General features: G+C 41.1%; 2 protein-coding genes across 2 annotated transcripts; one reads left to right on the forward strand and one right to left on the reverse strand.

The window, feature by feature from the left end:
• Positions 1-287: 287 nt before the first annotated feature.
• Positions 288-3,725, reverse strand: oaz1b (ornithine decarboxylase antizyme 1b). Its single transcript, XM_089021186.1, is given in 6 exon segments — positions 288-1,025; positions 1,116-1,201; positions 2,221-2,393; positions 2,471-2,557; positions 2,559-2,607; positions 3,518-3,725. Coding segments are annotated over 6 exon segments (654 nt in total). The 5' UTR covers positions 3,643-3,725; the 3' UTR covers positions 288-891.
• Positions 3,726-4,986: 1,261 nt separating this feature from the next.
• On the forward strand, positions 4,987-21,919 carry ermp1 (endoplasmic reticulum metallopeptidase 1). Its single transcript, XM_089021185.1, is given in 16 exon segments — positions 4,987-5,373; positions 6,808-7,115; positions 12,187-12,314; positions 13,696-13,801; positions 13,976-14,122; positions 14,528-14,620; positions 15,284-15,496; positions 16,102-16,322; positions 17,459-17,633; positions 17,723-17,913; positions 17,996-18,148; positions 19,190-19,392; positions 19,466-19,581; positions 19,645-19,749; positions 19,752-19,807; positions 21,195-21,919. Coding segments are annotated over 16 exon segments (2,682 nt in total). The 5' UTR covers positions 4,987-5,089; the 3' UTR covers positions 21,378-21,919.
• Positions 21,920-23,466: the final 1,547 nt, after the last annotated feature.

Raw genomic sequence — 23,466 nt, forward strand, 5'->3', positions numbered from 1 at the left:
TAACTCATTTTTATTGTTTTGCATTTGACTAAAAATATCATCCTGCGTGTTTTGGGTATTTTAGATGCTATAAAACATTTTTCTGATGTCAGTTAGGAAAGAAAAGAATGGCGTCGGTACTCCTTGAAACCGCACATTTCATAGTGCATTGTCATTATTTCGAACTCCCCAAAAATTTCAATGTTAAATTTCATCCGTTGATGTTTTAAGCTTTCAAGGTCTATAATTGATTTTTTTTCTACCTTGGTGATGTCAAAAAAACATTGATTTCAAATGAACCATCATGGTAAGTTTTGGGGTTGTTTTATTATAAGCACAATAGGTACAGAAGCACAACTAGCCAGCTGAACATCATGAAACAAAACGGAATGCAGATGCAGTCAGTCCAATCACAACGTCACAGCTTTTCTTCCCTCATCATACAACCCAGAAACCAGAACATGAAATTTTATATTATCGCTGATAATGAAGCAAAATAATAATAATAAAGCCCTTTGGATAATTACTCTTGTCGCTAAAACAATGTGGCTATTTTAAGTACCAATAAATGGGGTTATTAACAAAGGGATGTTAATGAATGCTACACAGTGGTCCCCCTGAAAAATAAGATTCAAATGTAACACTCATGCTCGCTGCAGTACCAGAATGTAACTGAGGGGAAAAAAAAAGACCTTTGTGTGTTGTACAAACAATAGAACGAACGGCTCAATGGGTAAACAAAGCAGAGCTAACATATGCGCAGCTAACACTAAACAAGCCAAAGTCAAACATCCTTCCCTATTACCCAACCTTGATGCTCAAAGGGGAACACAGCTAAGAGATCAACAAACACAAAATAGGGAAAGGGAAAAAAAAGAAGAGGTGGGGTGGTAGAGAAAGGGTTCCTGGGTTCTACTCCTCATCGGAAGAGGACTCTCTATCGAAATTGTAGGCCATGAAGACAACATCTGGTCGAGGTGGGACGAGGGCGTGGCCCGGTTTCACGATCTCGAAGCCCAGGAAACTGAATGTACGTACCAGCTTAGCTAAAAAAAAAAAAAAAAAAACACACATCATTGGTACATGTTCTATGTTAGTTCAGCGATAAGGTGCTCCGAAGCTTTCTGTGTACATACCACGATCATCCCTGTTCTTGTAGAAGCAGACAAAGACGCCGACCACTTTCAGATGTTCTTCAGCGTATTCCAGCAGAGATGCTAAGCTGCAAATACAATAGAATCAGATATTTTTAAAAAAAACTTCATACAGTGATACCTTGGCTTACGAACATAATTGAATCTCAGACAGTGTGTGTAAGGTGAAAAGTGTGTATCCCAAAAATGTATTTCCCATGGGAAACCATAAAAATGAGAATAATCCGTTCCCAGGTCCCCATAAAACATAATTTTGTACTTTCTAATTTCCTAAGCCTCACAACTACACAAAATATACCTTACTTTATGTGTAATGTGCTATGGTATTATAATTAAATGAATAAACTGTACAGTGTAATAAAGTCGTTTTATTAACCTTTGTGGTGGTCGATGGCTTGATGGAATGGAGTGGCTAGTTTCATCAGCATTAAACACTTGATGAGGAACGTAACCTTCTTTCAACATCATGGGGAAGGATCCCTTGTAGGTGCTTCCTCTGCGATGATTTTACCTAGTTCCTCATCAATTGTGTTCTGTTTAGCTGGGTTGATAGCTTATAGCATCAAGTGTACAGATGGCTTGTGCGGGTTATTTATGGAGCCTGAGTGATGGGATATTTTAACCTTGCAGTCCACACTCTGCATTTGAACTATCAAAGTTGAAATGAGTCCAAATGTCACTGTTTTCTATCCATTTTGTCACTCTCTCTCTGTCGTCGGCCTCTCTTTAATGTTTAAACCACCTCCCCTCACTGCTGCGTTGACCAATCACGTGGCTTTAACAGATAACTGGAGGCGGGGAATAGAGGACCAAAACAAGCTGGCTGCCAATTTCTTGTTAGAAGGGGCTCGTTCGCGAAGGACACATCACTCATTGTGGCAGCTCCGTGTGTATCCCAAAAAATAGTTTGTATGGCGAGGTAACATTTTCATTCATTTAACGTTCGTAAACCAAGGTATCACTGTATTTGAAAATAAATACAATTAACATAAAATTGTATGAATGGGACTGAATCGTTTGGTGATGCGCCCCGTATTTAGCTAGCTCAGCTCATTTACACGTAGAGAAGATCACCCGTAAGGCTCACCTCTCCTTGCTACCTTCAGGCAGCGGCTCAACAGGGATCTCCACAAAGAGAGCGCTGCTGCTCACGACAGCCTCCCATTGAACCGCCTTGCTGACCGTGAGGTGACTTTGAAAGTGGAGTATCCCGGGGCGACCGCTGCCCGCTGGCTCCTCACTAACGGTCAACTTCAAGTCCTGGCGAGAAGACAAGGGGGCAAAATGAAATCGTTCAATGTAATCTTAGGTTGGAGGGCAGCATGGGTCTAACTTACTGAATGGAGCAACCGAGCTGCAGGAGCGTGATCCCGTGTGCCAGTCCCTCGCCCACCTGGGATCTTCAGGGGTGGGAGAGGGGCATCAGGAGCACCACAGAGGCCCTGGGCCGGGGGTACTACAGTGCATGGACAGACTGCAAGGCGACCACAGAAAAAGCATTGTTAGCAACGGAACAAAAATATAAAACGTAACATAATAATTCAAATGGATGACACGGCCCAAGAAATGGTCATTTGGCTCAAGATGGCTGCTTAAAACCATAGCGCCAGTCCCGTAGACACTTTTTTGATGTGTGTGAATCTCTGCTTTGCTCTTTTGGAGGCTTGCTTGCTACAACAATACGGATAAGACATTTTTTAGCTTAGTATTTAATGTATTCTGGCGATTGACGCCTATACACTGGTGAGGCACCCCAACTCCGCCCCCAACGAAGACGTCATTACGCTATGTGACGTCACTGGAAATGCAGCCGTCGGTTACATAACGGCCTTGACCTGTCACGAGACACGGAGCCGAACATTTTAAAAAATATATACATTATTAAGATATAACTTACCCTATAACTTTTTTGTAGCATTATGACGCATTATTCAGCCTACATTCAACACAGCTAGATGGTCGTTAAATGTCTTACATGCACAACAAGATTACCATCCATTGTGACGCACTAATGCTAAACGAGGAGGATAAGTGAAATATTTACCGAAATATCATAAAACTTTACATTGAAGCGAAGGTTCATGACTACAACGAAGTTAGTTCAACGATTAGCCTTACTTGCGCGACTGAGATGCTACTGGCCGACTAGCATGAACGGTTAGCGTAAATAGTAGCTAGCTAACGGGCGATGGGCAACAAACGTCAATATATGGAATCACATTCGTAATTCGGTGTATACTGGTGTTTACACGTTTTACGGCGTGCTGGAATTTCCACATTCCGTACTATAAATACATATCTTCACTTAAGCGGATTGCTGCCACCCACCCCCCCCCCCCCCCCCCATAAATCGATTAGCACCGTTAGCTCGCTTGTTTACTTACTTAGCAATCATGTCACAAATACCGCTACTCAAATCCGCCATGGTAGTGAGAGGCTGTTGTTTTCCTTCCTTTTCGCGAGCAAAGCAATGACTGTTGAGGATCCGCTGGAGGTTGGATTTTACCATCCGTCCTCGGGTCGAGACACGACGGGCCGACTGATGCTCTCTCCCCCGCTATGCCCTGGTGATGAGTGACGGACCAAAGTTGAAGGTAGTTTCTGTGACGATGTTAAGCACACCGTGAATGTTAACACACTTCCGTTTGAACCTCCGCGACGTCAAAAGACAGTGATGTCGAGTGATTCATTCGGGGGGGAAATACACACAAGCCACCACCTAAATCTAATATAAAATCATTCACATTTGCTGCATCATTGTTGTGACAACATTTGTATGCAAGCTCGTTGGAAAAATATGATTTTATTTTTGAAGTAACAACGGAAACAGATTACGTTTTTTCGTGGTACTTACGCCTCTGATGACGTAACGTCAGACGCTACCGATGCTAATATGTGCGTGGGTTGCTTCTGTCATGACTATTCAAGAACATCTTTCGACAGACGAAAGACTCAGAAAAAACGAATATCCCTATCGTCATAATTATGTTTTGTTTGTGTCAAAGTCCCACCACATACCACTTTGTTCGCCAAGTAGATGCCATTGACTCTACTTGCCAAACAAAATGCCAGCGAGGCTATGTGAAATGAAATGGAAAAGTACTGGGATCATAAAACAAAACCGAAGATGGAAGCTACCCTCCATCCAATGTACTCAAACCATTTCTATTGTCAGCAGTATAAGCGTCATATATAAGAATTTCCTCCCCAGGAGTTAACACTTGTCTTAGTAAAAACAATGGATGATGAAAACTCCAGGGACTTTAACGGTTGTCTGTTAAAAAAACGATGAAAAATTTTTTTTTTAATAGATTCAGGAATTGAACATGAATTTAAGCAACTAACTAAGTGATACGCTGGTTTAGTTAACATATTTGATTGTTACAAATGTCGTTTTTTTTATGAATTTCATTTCTTACCTATTTGGGAGACTGTGTGTAGTGAAAGTGTATTAATATGTTAACACAAGTGTTTAATGAACTGTACAGGTGTGCGTTAATTCATTCACTTTTTTATTCTGTATTTTGAACAAACATATGTCATCATTAGCTTTGCTGCTGTGAAATGTAAATTTCTCCACTGTGAGACTAATAAAGGCATATCCAATCCAATCCAATTACCCTGTCGCCTGTTGACACATGACAAATGTTCCATCAGTGACGTCACGTTTAAATAAAAATCGACGTTCACATTATTCTAAAAAGAAAACTAGTTAAGAAAAATGTAAATGTGTTTTAAAAATATGTGAAACCTAATTTACCACTATTGTGGCTTTAAAACTACAATTCTAAAACCACTGCTTTGACATTTTTTATCGTGACGTATTTTGAGACACGCCTAGTTTGTCCCCAGTAGCTTCCCGTCCGCCATCCCGGAAGGTGAAGAGGGGGGCGAAAAAAGAAAAGCAGCGACGCCTTGGAGCGACGCTTGCAGCTGATGTGCCGCTGGCCCTTAAAATGGAGAGCGACACAACCGTCCGTAGAATAAAGCCGCCTTTCGGGACGCATGGCAGTGGCAGCCGAGTGGACGGCTACGGAGAGGACTACAATGGTTGGAGCGGCGGTGGCGGCGTTAGTGAGCCGAAGAGGAAGCCCGACGTGAGCTTGTACCTGCTCCGAGAGGGTCTGGCAACTTCGCTGGTGTGCGTGTTTATTCTGCTTCTATGGGCACTCGTTCACTTGTCCCTCCAGCAGCTCGTGATAGGGAGGCCGAGCGGGGAGTTCAACGCGGAGAGAGCCAGGTGAGTAGGCTGAGCGGAAACACAACTGAATTTCATCCTGTTCAGGCGGCTAACGGTCTGGCTAACCTTTTCTCCAATCTTACCCGCATTGAAAACCTGCCAAGTACAGTGACATACATGCAGGTACTATGTTGAGAATAAACACAATTCAAACGCTACTGAAAAGTACAACCAAGAGAATACTTAAATGAAGCCAAAAGCAGATGTTTTGAGGCTGAGTTGATAAGCTCTAATGTACTTTTGCCAAATAATATTTGAATATCCCCGAAAACATACTTCCAATAAAATCTAATTATTGTAACAAATATCTTAAATGATCAACGTGTCAATTTCGCATCCTAATCAATGAACACATTACTTTTGACAGTCAATTGGATCATGAATTCATCTGCTTCATACAAAACATTTTAATTTTCATATTGGTTGTTTTACATCAGGCATGATGAGAACGTTCCTTTTCCATTTAAATAAAATATTGTGACATGAAAGTAAAACACTGGGCATATTCGGTGGACCCATTTAACCAGCCAAAAATCGCTTTTCATTATTTTTTATGATGACGAAAAGCACTATGTACAGTTTTTTTATGAAACGGTTTTGCACATTCACATTATACAGTTGACATTTTTGTTTTACTATGCTTAGAATATCTTGTTTTTCTATCCTTTCACCCTCAACCCCACCCCCTTTCAAATTGCTGCTGTGGACTGCAAATTTCCCCTTTGTGTGATGAATAATGGTTTTCTGACATCAAAACAGTCTTTTTTTTTTAATGGACTTGATATGATGACAAGAGTAAACAAAGGTGCTGTAATTTCAGGGTAACTCCACTATCCTTTTCTTTTTTTATCAAAGCATTGGCTCACTATGTTTCGCAAAGCAGGCTTTGGAATCATGTGACGAAAAAGAAATGATTCTGGTGCGACACGGATTATGATAACCACACTTTCTCTGGGGATCAGCTGTCTAAAATTCTGGCCTAACAGGATTAACTGTCGTCGTGTACGTTACACTTTCTCTGTGTAAAAATACACAACTGAACCGATTAAAAGCCAGTTGCAGATGATTCATTTTTGCCATTGAGACTAAATTCGGTTCAATTTAATGTTTCAATACACAGCAAAAAGCATGTCAGAGCAAGAAAGGGGCACGTCCGCTGAACAATAAAAATAAAAATGGGCAAAGGATGGACCCCTGTGGCACGCCTTCAGTGATAAATGTATGTTTTCTATTGATGGGTGTCCTCTTTAGTGTTGAGGCGAATGGAGGCGAAAGCACCAATTCACCCACTTTTATGCATGTTATAAAACTCCCACAAAAACAAGTGGAAATTGTTCACAATTCAATTCATGCACGTCAAAATAGCTCCAAAGAAGGCAGAAGTGACCTTTAAACTCAAAACTGGAAATGAAAATAGTATGTCTCTGGATCCAGGCAACACCTGGAGCGTATCGTCAGCGTGGGACCAAGGCCGGTCGGCAGCCATGAGAATGAAGTGTTAACGGTGGACTACCTCCTTGAGCAGATCGATAAAGTCCGTGTGATGACTGAACGAGGTCCATATCTTAAGCTCAGCGTGGATGTGCAGCGGCCCACCGGCTCCTTTTCCCTCGACTTTCTCGGCGGCTTCACAAGCTTCTATGACCGTGTCACCAACATCGTGGTGCGCCTGGAGCCCAAAGGTGGCGCCAAGCATTTTATGCTGGCCAACTGCCACTTTGACACGGTGGCCAATAGTCCAGGTATGAATTTTACCCTCGGGATGTCGACCGTTTACATGACGTACGAGTGCTATATTTTGTATGGAATGTATATTTAAAGGACAACCAACGTCACTTTTTTGTTTCTTAACTGATATCAGAAAAACGTTTATAGTATCTAAAATACCCAAAACACACAGTATGATATTTTTATTCAAATGCAAAACACCAATAAAAATGACTTAAAGTGTCCAAAATCTGCAAAAAAAAAATAACCCGGAAGTAGCCAGTTGCTGAAGGTCCCGCCCCCTTTTTCGTGACGTCACGCCAAGACGTCTTGCACTGCTGGAGAATCAAAACAATGGCTTCAGATTCGGAGAATATGCTTTCTTGTTACACATCCAGTTATGAATATGATTCAAATAGTTCTGAAGAGGAAAGCATACATGTTTGCATTCGATTAAAGAATTTATTCCGTGCCATTTTGAGGCAACATTGAGGGGAAATGTCTCACATCAAAAAGAGGCACAAAATGGCGACCTCTTGCAGACATGACAGTGTATTGCGTTTCCACAGGCTGATAAATTGCTTCCATGGAGCTTGGACGCCCTCTTCTGGCGGCTTTTGGGTGCAACACGGGGTTTTCAGACCAAACAAGTACAGCAAAATACATTGACGTGATGGAAGGACTGCTACAATGTGTCTTTTTTCGGTCAGGGGCGTTCCTTCAGTGACGTCATGTACGGACTCGTCACCAACTCAAAAACAAGACTTCCTGAATATTCAGCGCGAGTCTTAAAACGTAAAATATAGCTATATGCGGTGGAATCTTTGTAAAATACACTCAGTAGAAGTCATTTGAAGCCATTTTACAAATTATGGACACAACTTGTCCGCAGACGTCGGTTGTCCTTTAAGTCAAACACTGAACGGGGAAGTATAAAACACAGACTCTCTAATAGTTACTGAAGTTGCTGGCGCGTAATTACTAAATTACATGCCAGCAGCAATCACCTTTTGTTATGCATTACGTCTTCCTGGAGCGTCAACTGGGAAGAAGGATTTCCTCCCCGACCACATACTTTACGCAGCCAATCGCAAGCGAGCTCGTCCGGAAAAATGCGCGCAATACAAAATCTAACTTACAGCATCTCTGTCCTAACATTTTTTGACATATTGTACACGCAAAAACGTTCGTACGTACCATAACGTCGTTACTTGAATGTTTGTAATTTGTGGAGTGTCTGTAAATAGTTTGCACAGTTGCTCAATTAAAGAAAATGTATTTGAAAGTACATAAAATAGATGGTTATTTGACTATTTTAATTTTGTTATTTCAAATAATTAAGTTACATTTAACAATGCAACAAACCCCCCCCAAAAAAAACAAAGATGTTTTTCTTTTTTTCTATGATTCTTGACATGTTTGAAAAAAGAACGTCAACGCCCTCTATTTAAACACCTGAGAACTTTTAAATTATGACATGTTATTTTAAAAAGCACAATTACATCCGAGCCTATAATTAAGGCGGAACAATTGAACTTTGACTCCCCCACTCCACCCTTTGCTCATTTTTGCCCCAAGCACTCTACTGAACCTGAAATTTACCTTTCATTTGTTCCCACTGCCTAGAAAGGCTTTGGATATGTTTTTTTTTTAGCCTCTTATCATAATACTGCAGCGGCTTCGTATTTCCTCGAGTCAGTTCCAAAAGTTTTGAGTAAAAACATAAGCGTCGCCACATCATTTGTTGGTTTAAAACTTGAGATGTACTTTTTAACATAATGTTTTGATCAAGCGTGGACTCCTGAATACTAGACGCTCCCCAACTTACAAACGAGATACGTTCCGAACGGTCGTTCGTAAGGTGAATTTGTTCGTAAGTTGCTTCAGTGCTATAATTTGTATGGAATGTGTGTTTAAAAGACAACCGACATCACTTTTTTGTTTCGTAACTGACATCAGAAAAACGTTTTATAGCATCTAAAATAACCATAACACGCAGGGTGGAATTTTTAATCAAATGCAAAACACCAATAAAAATATCTTCAAGTGTCCAAAATCTGCAAAAAAAATTGAGCTGCGAATTGGGCATTTTCAGAAAGTCCCGCCCCCAGTTCGTGACGTCACGCCAGGACGTCTTGCCTTGCTCTAGAATCCAAACAATGGCTTCAAATTCGGAGAACATGCTTTCTTGTTACACATCCAGTTATGAATATGATGCAAATAGTTCTGAAGAGGAAAGCATACATGTTTGCAATCGATTAAAGGAGTCCTCCCATATCAATTCAAGCCGTCAATGACAGCAATGTAGCTCCTAGAAAATGCAGAAGATGGCGCCCAAGCTCTGTTTGTCTGTGCGCCATCTTGTGCATTTCCTGGGCGCTACATTGCAGTCCAGGCGGCTCGAATTGATACGGAAGGACTAATTTAATCGATTGCAAACATGTATGCTTTCCTCTTCAGAACTAATTGAATCATATTCATAACTGGATGAGTCACAAGAAAGCATCTTCTCTGAATCTGAACTCACTGAAGCCATTGTTTTGATTCTGGAGCAAGGCAGTGTGTGACCAATAGTGACATCACGAACAAGAGGGCGGGCCTTTCTGAATCATTTTGTGGGAGTTTTGGGACACTCTAAGTCATTTTTATTGGTATTTTGCATTTGATTAAAAATATCATACTGCGTGTTTTGGGTATTTTAGATGCTATAAAAAGTTTTTCTGTTGTCAGTTAGGAAACAAAAAAAATGGTGTCGGTTGTCCTTGTATAAGTAACCTGTATTGGTTTTGTACTGAAAAATTGACATTTAATAAAATCGATGGTCGATAAAAATATGTACATGTACAACTGGGGAGAATACTACATATGTTACGACAAAAATGTTCGTATGTACCATTGTTTGTAACGCGAATGCGTAAAAGGGGAGTGCGTCTTATCATGCCATCTTATTTGAACTTCAGTTGTACTTTCAAACCGGTTGGTTGAAGCGGGCAGTTTTTCCTCCTAGACTTCTCATAGAAGGCATTTTTTTCTACCCGTATACCAATGAGTCACAGTAGAGAATCATATTTGCTCGATCGCGTATGCGGATTAATGAACTTCTTCACCCCAGAGAAAGGGAAATGGCTCAGATCTGGAGCAGGAAGTAGCACAAAACTTGACAACCTATTGATTTCCTGAACAATCTTTGACTTGTAAAACTTAAATCAAATATTTATACCTTTCAATAAAATGTCATAAAAAGAAACTGATATGGCAGGATCTGCCTTTTCATGAAGCGGCCCATTGCTTTTGCCTGTTTAAAAAAAGCAAAAATGTGGTGATTTTTATCATATTTCAGAAATTTCCACTGGCCCAGTCAGGCCAGCACCTGGAGACTGTGCTATCTAGCAAGGTACCTAGCTGGCTATCTATTTGCTATCTATCTAGCGAGCTATCTATTTGTGATCAATTTGCTATCTATTAGCTAGCTACCTATCTGGCTATCCTTTTGCTAACTATTTGCTTTCTATTAGCTATCTGTCTAGCTACCTAGCTAGCTATCTATTTGCTATCCATTTTCTATCTATTGCCTAGCTACCTAGCTGGCAATATATTTGTTAACTATTAGCTAGCTACCCAGCTGGCTATCTATTTGCTATCTATTAGCCATCTGTCTAGCTAGCTAGCTATATAGCTGGCTATTTATTAGCTATATGGGTATCTAGCTAGTTAGCTAACTGTCTAGCTGGCTATTTATCAGCTATATGGCTATCTAGCTAGTTAGCTAACTGTCTAGCTGTCTATCTGTTAGCTAGCTGGCTAGCTTTCTGTCTATTTGAGTTCCTTTCAGTTTGAGTGAACGCTGGTGCATATGGTTGTTGCTTCTCACCCGCAGAAAAACCAATCCTGTGACTAAAGTGATGTTGAGAGTTTTGAAAGGCGCTTATAAATGAAATGTATTATTACCTCCGGCAATGTTTTTCCCTTCCACGAGTGTGCAGCATTTGCCTTTTGTACATCCGCCCCCATTTCAAGCTCAGATAACCCCAGACCCATATAACTTAGGAATTAACTCTTTTTTTTCTGATGAAATAGGAGAGTCTAAGGTTTCTTAACGCTGCATTGAATGTTGATGGAGTCCTAAAACTTAATATTCTGTGGGTCCTGGAATTTGAGTGAAAATGACAAAAACCCTGGCACCGGAGTGGATAGATTTTTGCACAGTGTCTGGCAGTGAATGAGTTAATTGGGAACTCAAATTTGAAGACTTTTGGGGGCGATGGCGTTGAACGTCTGTCACATGAGGAATGGCACTAGTAGCCCAGACAGACAAATTAGCGCTAAGCCTCCAATCTGCAAAGATGAAGCACATGACTTGGTTTTTCGAGGGTGAGGGGAAACAATTGAATGCAATGAATTCCTGTCCAATGTCACGCCTCGACACTAACCTGTTTTAAAATGTCGGCATTACATGCCCTACACTCTTCCTCCCATTGGGTAGCCCTACCACCCCCCCCATCCCTTTTTTTCTCTTTTGTTCGTTAATAATAATAATAATACATTTCATTTATAAGCGCCTTTCAAAACTCTCAAGGTCACTTTACAGTCACAGGATATTTTTTTTTTCTGTGGGTGAGCAGCGGCAGCCACACGCGCCAGCATCCACTCAACCCGGAAGTAACTCAAATAGATAGCAAGAAAAAGATAAGGAGTTTGGGATGTGAAATCGACCATCAGCAGCATCCTAAGAAAGAAAGACAATAGAAAGTCAGTGATGTGGATGACGGATCTCCTGTGTTCATATTTTATCAATGACATACTCTGTTATTATGTCTTTATCCAGTTTATGCTGTAAAAAAATTAAAACATGCTTTTAAAAATATATTTTTCAAGATTTGGAACGGATTAAAAAATTCTACATTGATTATAAGGGAAAGTGCTGTTTCGGATTTCAAACAAATTGGTTTTGGAACAGGTTTCTGGAACGGATTATGGTCGAAAACTGAGATATCACGTTATGTAAAGGTCTCTGGAGAAGAAGAAATGAAATAGAGGTGTCACCTTAATTTTCTGAACTATGCCGTGTGAGAAAGTTGCCATTTTTACCGTTTTCCTCATCCTCAGGTGCGAGTGACGACGCCGTGAGCTGTGCCGTGATGTTGGAAGTCCTCCAATCGCTCGCCAACCACTCCAATCCACTTCGCCACGGCGTCATCTTCCTCTTTAACGGGGCGGAAGAAAATGTCCTACAGGTCGTGCACAATCTCGACTATAACTCATTCACTGCAAGAATTGAAAGTATGACGTGGAGCGCCATTCCGGTTGTGCCGATAAAGCGCTGGTCAGCACTCTGGCCTTTTTTTCCCTTCCACGAGGGGGCAGCATTTCCTTTTTTTTCATGTTAGCGCTTTGTTCCAGCTTCAGCTGTTGTTAAAGCGCGATATAAATCAATATGTATGTATTGTATTTTGTACAGCTGCCCCCATTTCAAGCTCAGATAACTCCAGACCCATATCATTTAGGAATTAACTTTTTTTTCGAGTCTAATGTTTCTTACGCTAAATTGAATGTTTATAATAATAATAATAATAATAATAATAATAATAATAATAATAATAATAATAATACATTTCATTTATAAGCGCCTTTCAAAACTCTCAAAGTTACTTTACAATCACAGGATATTTTTTTCTGCGGGTGAGCCGCGGCAGCCACACGCGCCACAGTTGCCACAAAAGACGCATATAGACAAGGGGAAAAAAGGTCTTTCACATCAAAGAACAATTTGGAGTCTTCGTTGGAAGTGGAGAAATTTACACAAAAGAAACTTGTAGAACCTATAATAATAATAATAATTTATTATTATTAATCATACATAGGTTCTATAGGTTTATTATTCTTATCATAATAATGATGATGATGATTATTATTATTATTCATAATACATAGGTTCTATAAGTTTCTTTCGTGTAAATTTCTTCACTTCCTAAGAAGACTATAATACTAATAATAATAATAATTATTATTATTATCATTATAATAAGAATAATAATAAACCTATAGAACCTATGTATGATTAACAATAATAATAACAATAATAATGATAATAATAAGAATAATAATAAACCTATAGAACCTATGTATGATTAACAACAACAATAATAATAATAATATTATTATTATTATCATTATAATAAGAATAATAATAAACCTATAGAACATATGTATGATTAACAATAATAATGATAACGATATTATTATCATTATAATAATAAGAATAATAATAATAAACTCATAGAACCTATGTATGATTAACAACAACAATAATAATAATAATAATAATAATAACAAAGTCTTTGATACCCACAATGGGGACATTTGAAATCTACAGCAGCCCTCTCGTTTTGTGGACTGGTCTGACTCATTCTTTTCATTTCGGCTTTTCCCTTCAAGGGCTCGCCATTTATGTAGTAGAACTCAATATTCTGTTGGTCCTGGAATTTAAGTAACAGTGACAAAAACCCTGGCACTGTAGCGGACGCATTTTTGCACATTTCTGGCAGTGAATGAGTTAAAAATGCATGCCGGTTTTATTTGGACCAATTCTATAAATCTTTTGTTTGGTCTGCGTAGGCCAGTCACGGGTTCATCACTCAGCACCCATGGGCCAAACAGGTGAGAGCCTTCATTAACTTGGAGGCCGCCGGCGTCGGGGGCAAGGAGGTCGTTTTCCAGACAGGTAAGCGAACCAAGAGCAAATAGCCAAATACATTTTAAAACCAAGGCTAAATATTGGAAACCGTTCATTCCCACATGTTTGCTTTTCCCCTTTTGACAAATATATCAAGTAGTGACACATAACAGCTGTGTCTTAAATTCCCCCACCATCACCTCAGCGTTTTGGTTCCCACAGGTCCGGAAAACCCATGGCTGGTCCAAGCCTACGTGCACGCTGCCAAACACCCCTTCGCTTCCGTGGTGGGCCAGGAGGTCTTTCAGAGCGGGATCATACCTTCCGACACGGATTTCCGAATCTACAGAGACTTCGGTAACATCCCAGGTAACAACGTGGAAGGGGTTATCAAACAATCCCTTTTGTTTCTATTCCTTTTGAAAATGCTTCCAATCAAATCATTATTTGCAAGAATCCAAACTAGGGCGCGGAAAATCCTACTGGACCCTCCGCACCCTGCCCACCACCTTTTCCAGCTACTCCCCTCAGGCAGGCGCTACCGATCCATGCGCACCAAATCCAGCAGACATTTAAACAGCTTCTTCCCCCAAGCCATTAACTCTTTGAACTCTTTCAACAGTAGCCAAAATGGAACTGTATAGTGCCACTTAGCAGTTTTTTTGACAACGATACTAGTGCAGCGTGTTCTACCGGAAACAAATTCCTTGTGTGTTCTACATACTTGGCAATAAAGATGATTCTGATTCTGATTCTGATTTGGGTGTTCTGCAGGAATTGACCTGGCGTTCATCGAAAACGGTTTCATCTATCATACCAAGTATGACACCGCCGACAGGATTCTCACAGGCTCCATACAGAGAGCAGGTATGCGGTTAACAGGATATCGTAATTAATTAACTCATTCACTGCCAGACGATGTGCAAAAATGCCAGGGTTTTTGTCATTTTCACTCAAATTGCACATAAAATTGAGTTTTAGGAGTGCATAAACATTCAATTCAGAGTAAGTAACTTGAGACTCTCTTCTTTCATCAGAAAAAAAAAGTTAATTCCTAAATTATATAGGTCTGGGGTTATCTGAGCTTGAAATGGGGGCAGCTGTACGAAATACAACACAAGAAATACATATTGATTGAAATAGTATTTAGATATTGTATTTATGAGCGCCTTTCAAAGCTCTCAAGGACACTTTACAATCACAAAACAAATAAAACCACAGATAAAATTATAAATAAAGACAAAAGATAAAACAACACACAGAATGTGAATTTAAATAGGTGGATTAAAAAAAATAAGTCATCCTTTTTCTGTCAGTGTTGTACAAATCGACATTTTTATTCATTTACGCTCTTGTCAACAAATTCATTTTTGAATTGATTTAGAAGACAACACTGGCAATTAATTCTGCCGCGTTGTCTCGTCAATCAGATCCTTCAGAAGAAATGTGGTAGACCCAATTGATTTTCAAAATAAAAGTTATTAAAACAAGTGATTAAACTGCTGTAAAACATATTTAACTCTCCTCCAGGCGACAACATCCTGGCCGTCCTCAAGCACCTGCTCATGTCGGAAAAACTAGCCGACTCCTCCGAGTATCGCCACGGCAACATGGTGTTTTTTGACGTCCTCGGCATGGCCGTGGTGGCCTACCCGGCTCGTGTCGGCACCATCCTCAACTACATGGTCGCCGCGGCAACCTTCATCTATCTGGCCAGGAAAGCCTCTCAACCGGGCAACAGTGGTGGGTTTCAAATAACACGGGATTATTATTATTATTATGATGATATCAGGTTCACCCGCTTGTGATGCGTGTAGACAGAAAAACACAGCCATTTTATTTTGAAGGACCGCATTAAGGCTTATATTGAACATTCACCTGCTAATAAAAATAGAGTAGAAAACTCACTAAATAACTCATTAAGGAACCACTGTCTGCATATGACGGTCGATGGTGAATTGTGACAAAGGTTTTGACAAGTTTGACTTGACGGCTCGCCATAAAGCCACACGCGCCAGCGTTCACTCAACCCGGAAGTAACTCAAATAGATAGAAAGCTAGCTAGCTAATAGACACAGTAATAATAATAATATATTTCATTCATAAGCACCTTTCAAAACTCAAGGTCACTTTACAGTCACGGGATACAGTCGCTAATAGATAGCTATAGATAGCTAAACGATAGCTAGCTAGATAGCTAGCACCTGTGACTGTAAAGTTGCCGTGAGAGTTTTTAAAGGCGCTTATAAATGAAATGTATTATTGTTATTATTATTATTATTATTATTATTTATTGTTATTATAAAAATGTACCAAATCTTTTCATGGATTCGCCCTCTGTGCCACAGGTGGGCGCTATGTTTGCAACTTGGCATGCGCCACAGTTGTGGCCCTGCTGGGCTGGTTGGTCGCCTTCCTGTCTGTTCTCATCATGGCCATTGTGGTAACGCTGATGGGCCGCTCCATGTTCTGGTACACTCATTTCTATGCCTCTATGTGCCTCTACGGATCCGTCGCCACCGGCAAGATGGTGCTGGTGCACACGCTGGCCAAGAACCTTTATTACAGGGTGAGTGTAGCGGTTATTGGATTGGATTAGATTGTATTAGTCTCGCAGTGGAGAAATTTACATTTCACAGCAGCAAAGTAAGAGGAAAGGAAAGAAAGAAGTAGAAAAACAAAATACATGAGCTGCTGTAAAGTCACCCACTCTCGCGGCGTCATCTTGAAGTCAAAACAACGACAAAAATAAATAAGACACAGTCATTAAATCTTAAGCACTTTCTGCACTCTTTTTTGTATAAAGCAGTTCTAGATGAATGAGGAGAGGCTCAAATCGTCCTTTTCACCAGTGGATCGGGGACGTCACGGTGAAATGTGCACGTCTGCTACAAGCTAAATGTTGAAAGCAAACACGAAGCTGTAGCATCCATCGACGAAAAAAGATGTCATGTCTCCTGTTGCATGTAAATCCGCTTCAATTCCAAGCCGCTACACTTCAAATTTGCAATTATTGGCAAATTTCCCCATTGGGGATTATTAAAGGCTTTTTGATTCAGATTCTGATTCTACATACGCATTGGCACTGTTAATATTTTTTAATTCCTTTGTTTTGGCGGTAAACTGCACCCAATTTTCTAGTGAGCAAAAGTATTGTGACGTCACTCATGATGTTTCTGGTTGCTCGGGTGTTGGCTTTGTGACTAATCATGAATGTAGGAAGCCTGCAGTTTTATTGCCGAAAAGAGATTATCTCACATTTCTTATCCCATGTAAATCCGCTTCAATTCCAAGCCGCAACATTTTCAAATCTGCACTGACGCTCGCAGACTGTCCAACAACACCGACCTTTCCGCTGAACAAAGCGGGGCTGTGAAAATGCTGCCTATTACAGGCGCTAAAAAGCACAATCACCCCAGAGCTGTCCTGCGATGACAGTCAAATGGCACCAACATTCCTACCAATCAAAAACAGTGCTGGCATATTTGTGCTGCCGAAAAAAAAACAACAATCCGTATGCATTCCACTTGACGCAAAACAACTAAATGTGACAAAAGAAAACACACAAACAACAACAAAAGCAGGGCTCGTCGCAACACTTAGTGATGGCTGCCTACTCGGGCGCCATCTTGGACTTCCTTTTTTTCCTCTGAGCGAATGTAAATAACGGAAGAAAAGTTCAACCGGATCTACGTTTGCTTTCAGGGAGTGCGCATGGTTGAACTGGGTGATCTTTACTTGGACGTCAGCCTGCTGCTGTGGTGCTGCAGCCTGCTCTGGATGACCCAGCGAGGTCTCTGCTCGGCCTACGTTCCCATGCTCATGGTGTCCTTCCCGTTGCTCACCAAGCTGCTGCTCGCTAACGAGTTCAAGAATAGAGGTCGGGCGGGCATGTTTTGACAGCTCAACTGACGGTGACATCCCAGAAGATTCCTTTCCTAATTTAATTCTGTGTTGTGACCGATGCAGGGGCGTCGCTCAAGTACAGCCTTCTTTACTTGGCGGGCCTGGCTTTGCCATATTTGCACATCATGTTCCTCATTTGGGTCGTCTTCGAGATCTTCACGCCCATCATGGGCCGTAGCGGCACTGAGATTCCTCCGGAGGTGGTCCTGGCCGCCCTGGTTACCATCGCCACTGTTTTCCTCTCTTCTTTTTTTGTGAGTATTTTTTTTTTTTTAATCCCCCTTGAAGCGTCTCCTGTACCAGTTTTCTCATTTGTGAATTTTGTTTCGATGACAGCTTCATTTTGTCTACTTGGTGAGAAGCACCAAGTGGATTCTGGCGGGCCTGGGCTCTGTCTTCACCGTCGTCTTCCTGCTGGTGTCCAGCGGCCTGTTTTTTCCCTATTCGGGAAGTCCGGATAGTCCGCGCCCGAAAAGGGTCTTCCTGCAGGTTTGTTTTTGACGCACGCATTTGAAATGTAGAGTTGGAAATGTGGTTTAAGGTTTAAAATATTGAGATTTTGGATTGGATTGGATTAGCCTTTATTCGTCTTGCAGTGAAGAAAATTACATTTCACAGCAGCAAAGTTATGAAAGGAAGAAGTGGAACAACAAAATACAGGAGCTACTGTAAAGGCAGCCAGTCCTTTGGCGCCATCTTGAAGTCAAAACAACAACAACAAAATTACCAATAATGTGACATAACACAAAAGACAGTCAGTCAGTCAATCAATCTTAAGCACTCTGGATGAAAGAGAGGATCAAAGCGTCCTTTTCACCATTGGATCAGGGACAGGGTGAAATATGCTTCTGCATATTTCACCATGATGTCTACAAGCTAAATATTGAAAAGCAAACACGAAGCTGTAGCATCCATTGACGAAAAGAGATTGTCTCACATCTCCTGTCCCAAGTAAATCCGCTTCAATTCCAAGCAGCGACAGTTCAGCAACGGCGCTGACGCTCCTTTCTTCTCGTCGCGGGCTCCTCAAGACATGCATCCATCCATCCAGCCAAAGACTGTCCAGCACCACCGGTTCGGGTTTCAAATTAGGGCTTCAAGACAAAGTCTGGTTTCAAAATAATAATAATAATAATAATAATAATAATACATTCAAATTCTAAGCGCCTTTCACAACTCTCAAGGTCACATTGCAGTCACAGGATAAGTTTTTCTGTGGGTGAGCAGCGGCAGCCACGAACGCCAGCGTTCACTCAACCCGCGAGGTCAAATAGATAGCTAGCTAGCTATTAGAATGCTTGCTAGCTATTAGAGAGATAGCTAACTAGATAGCGAATATGTTTCCTGACTAAAATAGCTAGCTATCTTGCTATCTAGGTAGCTTGCTAGCTAGATAGCTAATATGTTTCCTGCCTTGACTTGAACATTGCATCCTCCCTCCCTCCCAAGGTGTCAATTATAAGACATAATTAGGATTTCAAGACAACATAGTTAGAAAAATACCGTTACGGTTGTTATTTGGCTTTCCAGCACACCACCCGCACTTTCTACGACGTTCACGGCCAAGTGGAGGCACGCGATTCGGGCGTGTGGATCAACAGCTTCGACTACACGGGCATGCAGCACGTCACGCCGCATTTGCCCGAGATCCACGACGGCGTGCGGACCGAATGCCGCGAGGACCGCCCCTACTGCGGCTTCCCTTGGTTCCTTCCCGTCAAGTTCCTCAGCAAGTGCGTCCCTTTCCCGTCGACTGTCGGCGCCGTCGTCGTGCCTTTTGTTTTTAACATTACAGCTTTTCGACAGGAAGAACTGGTACCTCCCCGCTCCAGATGTTTCTCCAAGCTCCCCGGTGGACTTCCGCCTGGTGTCTAAGGAGGAAACCGGCTGGGGGACCGTCAAGATGACGTTCAATGTCAAAGGTAAAAAGCGTCCCTGTGACACCCCCAAACCCCTCATCCTTTTGATTTTTGGGCGCCGCCCAGGTCCGAGTCACATGTCCCTCTACTTGATGCCTCACCACGGAGCAAGTCTCTCCACGTGGTCCTTTGGAGACGGAACGCCACAGTTTGACCTGAGCGGCGAGTACTTTGTTTCTACTCGCATGGTTTGGACGCGCCTTCATGGACGTTCTGGTTTGAAATACAGGTAGGTAGCGCTGATAGCATTTTTAGTCACTCCGCTTTTGGGGATGATGATACGATTGAGGAAAAAAAAATGCTCTTCCCAGAAGTAGGCATAAAGGACAACCGACACCTTTTTTTTTTGTTTCGTAACTGACATCAGAAAAACGTTTTATAGCATCTAAAATACCCAAAACACGCAGACTGAAATTTTTAGTCAAATGCAAAACACCAATAAAAATGAGTTAGTGTTCCGAAACTACTTCAAAATGAACTGGGAAATTGCTAGTTTGCTGTAGAATCAAAACAATTCGGAGAAGATGCTTTCTTGTTACTCATCCAGTTAGGAATATGATTCAAACAGTTCCGAAGAGGAAAGCATAAATGTTTGCAATCGATTAAAGAAGTCCTTCCGGATCAATTCGAGCTGTCTGGACTCCAATGTAGCTCCCAGAAAATGCACAAGATGGCGCACAAGCTCCGTTGGAAATGGGCTGACTTGTCTGCTGGGAATTTGTGTCAACTAGTATCAAATAGTAGTCTTGGTGCAACGCACAACGGTCACCATCGCATTATTTATGTGTTTTTCTTCGAATTTCGCCATCAACACGGATCAAGACACAGTTCTCAGACCAAACAAAGTACCCAAAATGCAGATGGCTTGTGCAGGTTATTTGTGGAGCCTGATTGATGGGAATTTTAACCTTGCAGTCTACACTCTATCAAAGTTGAAATGAGTCCAAATTTCACTGTTTTCTATCCATCTCTCTCTCTCTCTCTCTCTCTCTCTCTCTCTCTCTCTCTCTCTCTCTCTCTCTCTCTCTCTCTCTCTCATCTGCCTGTCTCTTTAATGTTTAATCCCCCCTCACTGCTGCGTTCTTGACCAATCACGTGGCTTTAAACGAAGACTTGTGGCGGGGAATAGAGGACAAAAAAAAGTCGGCTGCCATTTCCTTGTTAGGAGAACGGGCTCATTCGCCAACGACACATCACTCATTGTGGCGCTCCGTGTGTATCCCAAAAAATAGTTTGTATGCCAAGGTAAAATGTTCACAAATTTAACGTTCGTAAACCGAAACGTTCGTCAGCCAAGGGGTTCGTAAACCGAGGTATCACTGTATTTATTTATTTGTTTACTCATTCATATATTAATATTTTTATTTATTTTTTCATTTGTTTATGTATCTAGCTAGCTATCGAGCTAGCTAGCTATCGAGCTAACTAGCTAGCTATCTATGGATTGTAATCGCATTTAAGTGACGACGACAACAGACCAAAAACAGAGAGGATCATAAAGCATCAACACCATGACTTTAGCATACACACAATCACAACTTGATTCAATATTATATTCAGGATTAGCACACCGAGTCACACAAACACACTTGACTGTCACCTTGTTTTTGTTCCAGCCGCCCCGAGACACCCCGCCCTCTACGGCGGGCCCCGACGGAATGATCTCGGTGGCCATTTCCACTCACTACTTCTTCGGTGAGGACCAGAAGACACCTCAGCTGGAGGAACTCCTAAGCCGCTTCCCCTCATGGGCTTTCCCCTCATTCTGGGTTAGCACTTATGACTTGTACCGATACTGAGGCACTAACCCTGGCTCATCCTGCCTTTATACACACTCACACATACACACACGCAGCCTGAGAGACCCCCAGTATCACTGTGTCAGTTGCAAAGGCGTTTATTTTATTGATCTCTAATCTGTGGTGCCTTTTTCCTCCTTCTTCCCCTTCACATGCTAACGATTTTAACATGCTACCTCTTGTTCCTTCATCAGCATACAGTAAACTATCAGCACTGCACTCGACCCCTTTTTCACTGCTAACGGCTTCGAATATGATTTGAGGCGTTCTAATGGGCACGCGGCGCTAAAATTAGATGTTGAAATTGGGATTTAATGCAGGGTGTTAGGGTTTGAAATGAAGAGGTATGCTGATGTTGATGATGCTACCTCTCATCTACAACGCTGTCGACTTTAAATCATCGAAACTGGAATTTTTATTCTTTTTTTTTCGCCCCACTTTTTTCCAATCACCACCGGATGACGCTAACATCAAAGCTAAAGCTAAGTTAATTCAAGCAGACACGAGAGGAAGTTGTGAAAAATATCAAGCTGTGAAATCCATTTTGTGTTTGTCATTGAAATGTCCACGAGAGGGCTAGAAGGGGAGGGGGACAACGATCCAGTGAGACCGTCCGTCTTCGGGTATCGCCATGGTAACGGAGTGGCCGGCCAATTGGGGTCGAGTTTTCAAGTGAATGTAGTGAGAATTGGGTTTTCAAATTAGGGTTTGTAGAGGATTCAAGATTTGGTTTACAAAGAGGGTTGGATTATGAAATCTATAGAAACAACAATGCATAACATGCAAAAACTAAAATATGAAAATCTAGTCGCACTATTCTATGCATTCCGTTTGTCCCGAACCAACATGACTAACTACATTGTTGGGACTTGTAACCAATCGCGTTCAACGATATCACATTTGTTCATCACGCATCTGATTTCACACTCACACAAGCATGTTAGACGTACGCAAACAGATCTCGCAGTTTTTTTTTTTTTGCACCCGACAAGAACGTTTGCCTGCTAAAATGGCCACCCTATTGAAGATGGCGGTCAGAGGCCAAGAAGCAGGTGGCCCTGTAAAAAGCTACATGAACGGTTAAATCGCATAGTTCTTCTTCTTTTTTTTTTTTTTTTTTTTTACTTCAGACTAAAATTGTCCTGAATAAGAACAGATTTTTTTGGGGGGGCGACATAATAAATGAACACAAACACAAAAAGTACTATGTGGGAGCCATATCCGAATGTCTTCAGGATCCCCCCCCCCAAGTTAAAACTTTGAAAAGCCACTTTAGCTTTTCAGTCTTTGTTTACCTTTTTTCTTAAGTTTCCATGACCTTTTCAATGTTTCTTTCCTGACCCTCATCAACTTCTTCGCCGTTTGATTTTATTATTATTATTATTTTTTTTTTTGGGGGGGGGGGGCTAGGGGAGGGGGTAATGTGTCTGAAAAATTTGACACTTTACCGCTAACTGCTGTTTGTTTCTGGTTTATGATTGTTCCCCAACAAAATGCAGTTTTTCAGTGACAATGGACTGTTGGGATTGTCGCTTTGGGATGTGTTTAATACTGAAGATTTTACATAATGCTTGAATAAAACAAGCACTTGGAAGTAAAAACAAAACAAAATGACATCTTCCCATTTATAATAATAATAATAATAATAATACATCTCATTTATAAAACAATTTTTCCTCCATTTTGTACTAGCTAGCGGTTAGAAATGAAGGAAAAAAGGATGGCCATTTCAAGGTAAGATCAGAGCTTTGTCATTAAATGGTGAGTATTTTTACTTTATTTGAATGTTACTGTGCCGATGACCATTTTATATTGAAGTTAATGGTGTACATTTCCGGGTTGAGTGAACGCTGGCGAGTCTGGCTGCCGCTGCTCACCCGCTGAAAAAAAAAATTCTTATCCTGTGCCTGTAAAGTGTCCTTGAGAGTTTTGAAAGGCGCTTATAAATACAATTTATTATTATTATTATTATTATTATTATTATTATTATTATTATTATTATTATTATAAGCGCCTTTCAAAACTCTCAAGGACACGACAGTCACAGGATCTTTTTTTTCTGCGGGTAAGCAGCGGCAGCCAGACTCAC

The sequence above is a fragment of the Hippocampus bargibanti genome, linkage group LG18 (assembly GCF_051943395.1).
Source record: "Hippocampus bargibanti isolate YZ-2025 linkage group LG18, ASM5194339v1, whole genome shotgun sequence".
Classification (NCBI taxonomy): domain Eukaryota; kingdom Metazoa; phylum Chordata; class Actinopteri; order Syngnathiformes; family Syngnathidae; genus Hippocampus; species Hippocampus bargibanti.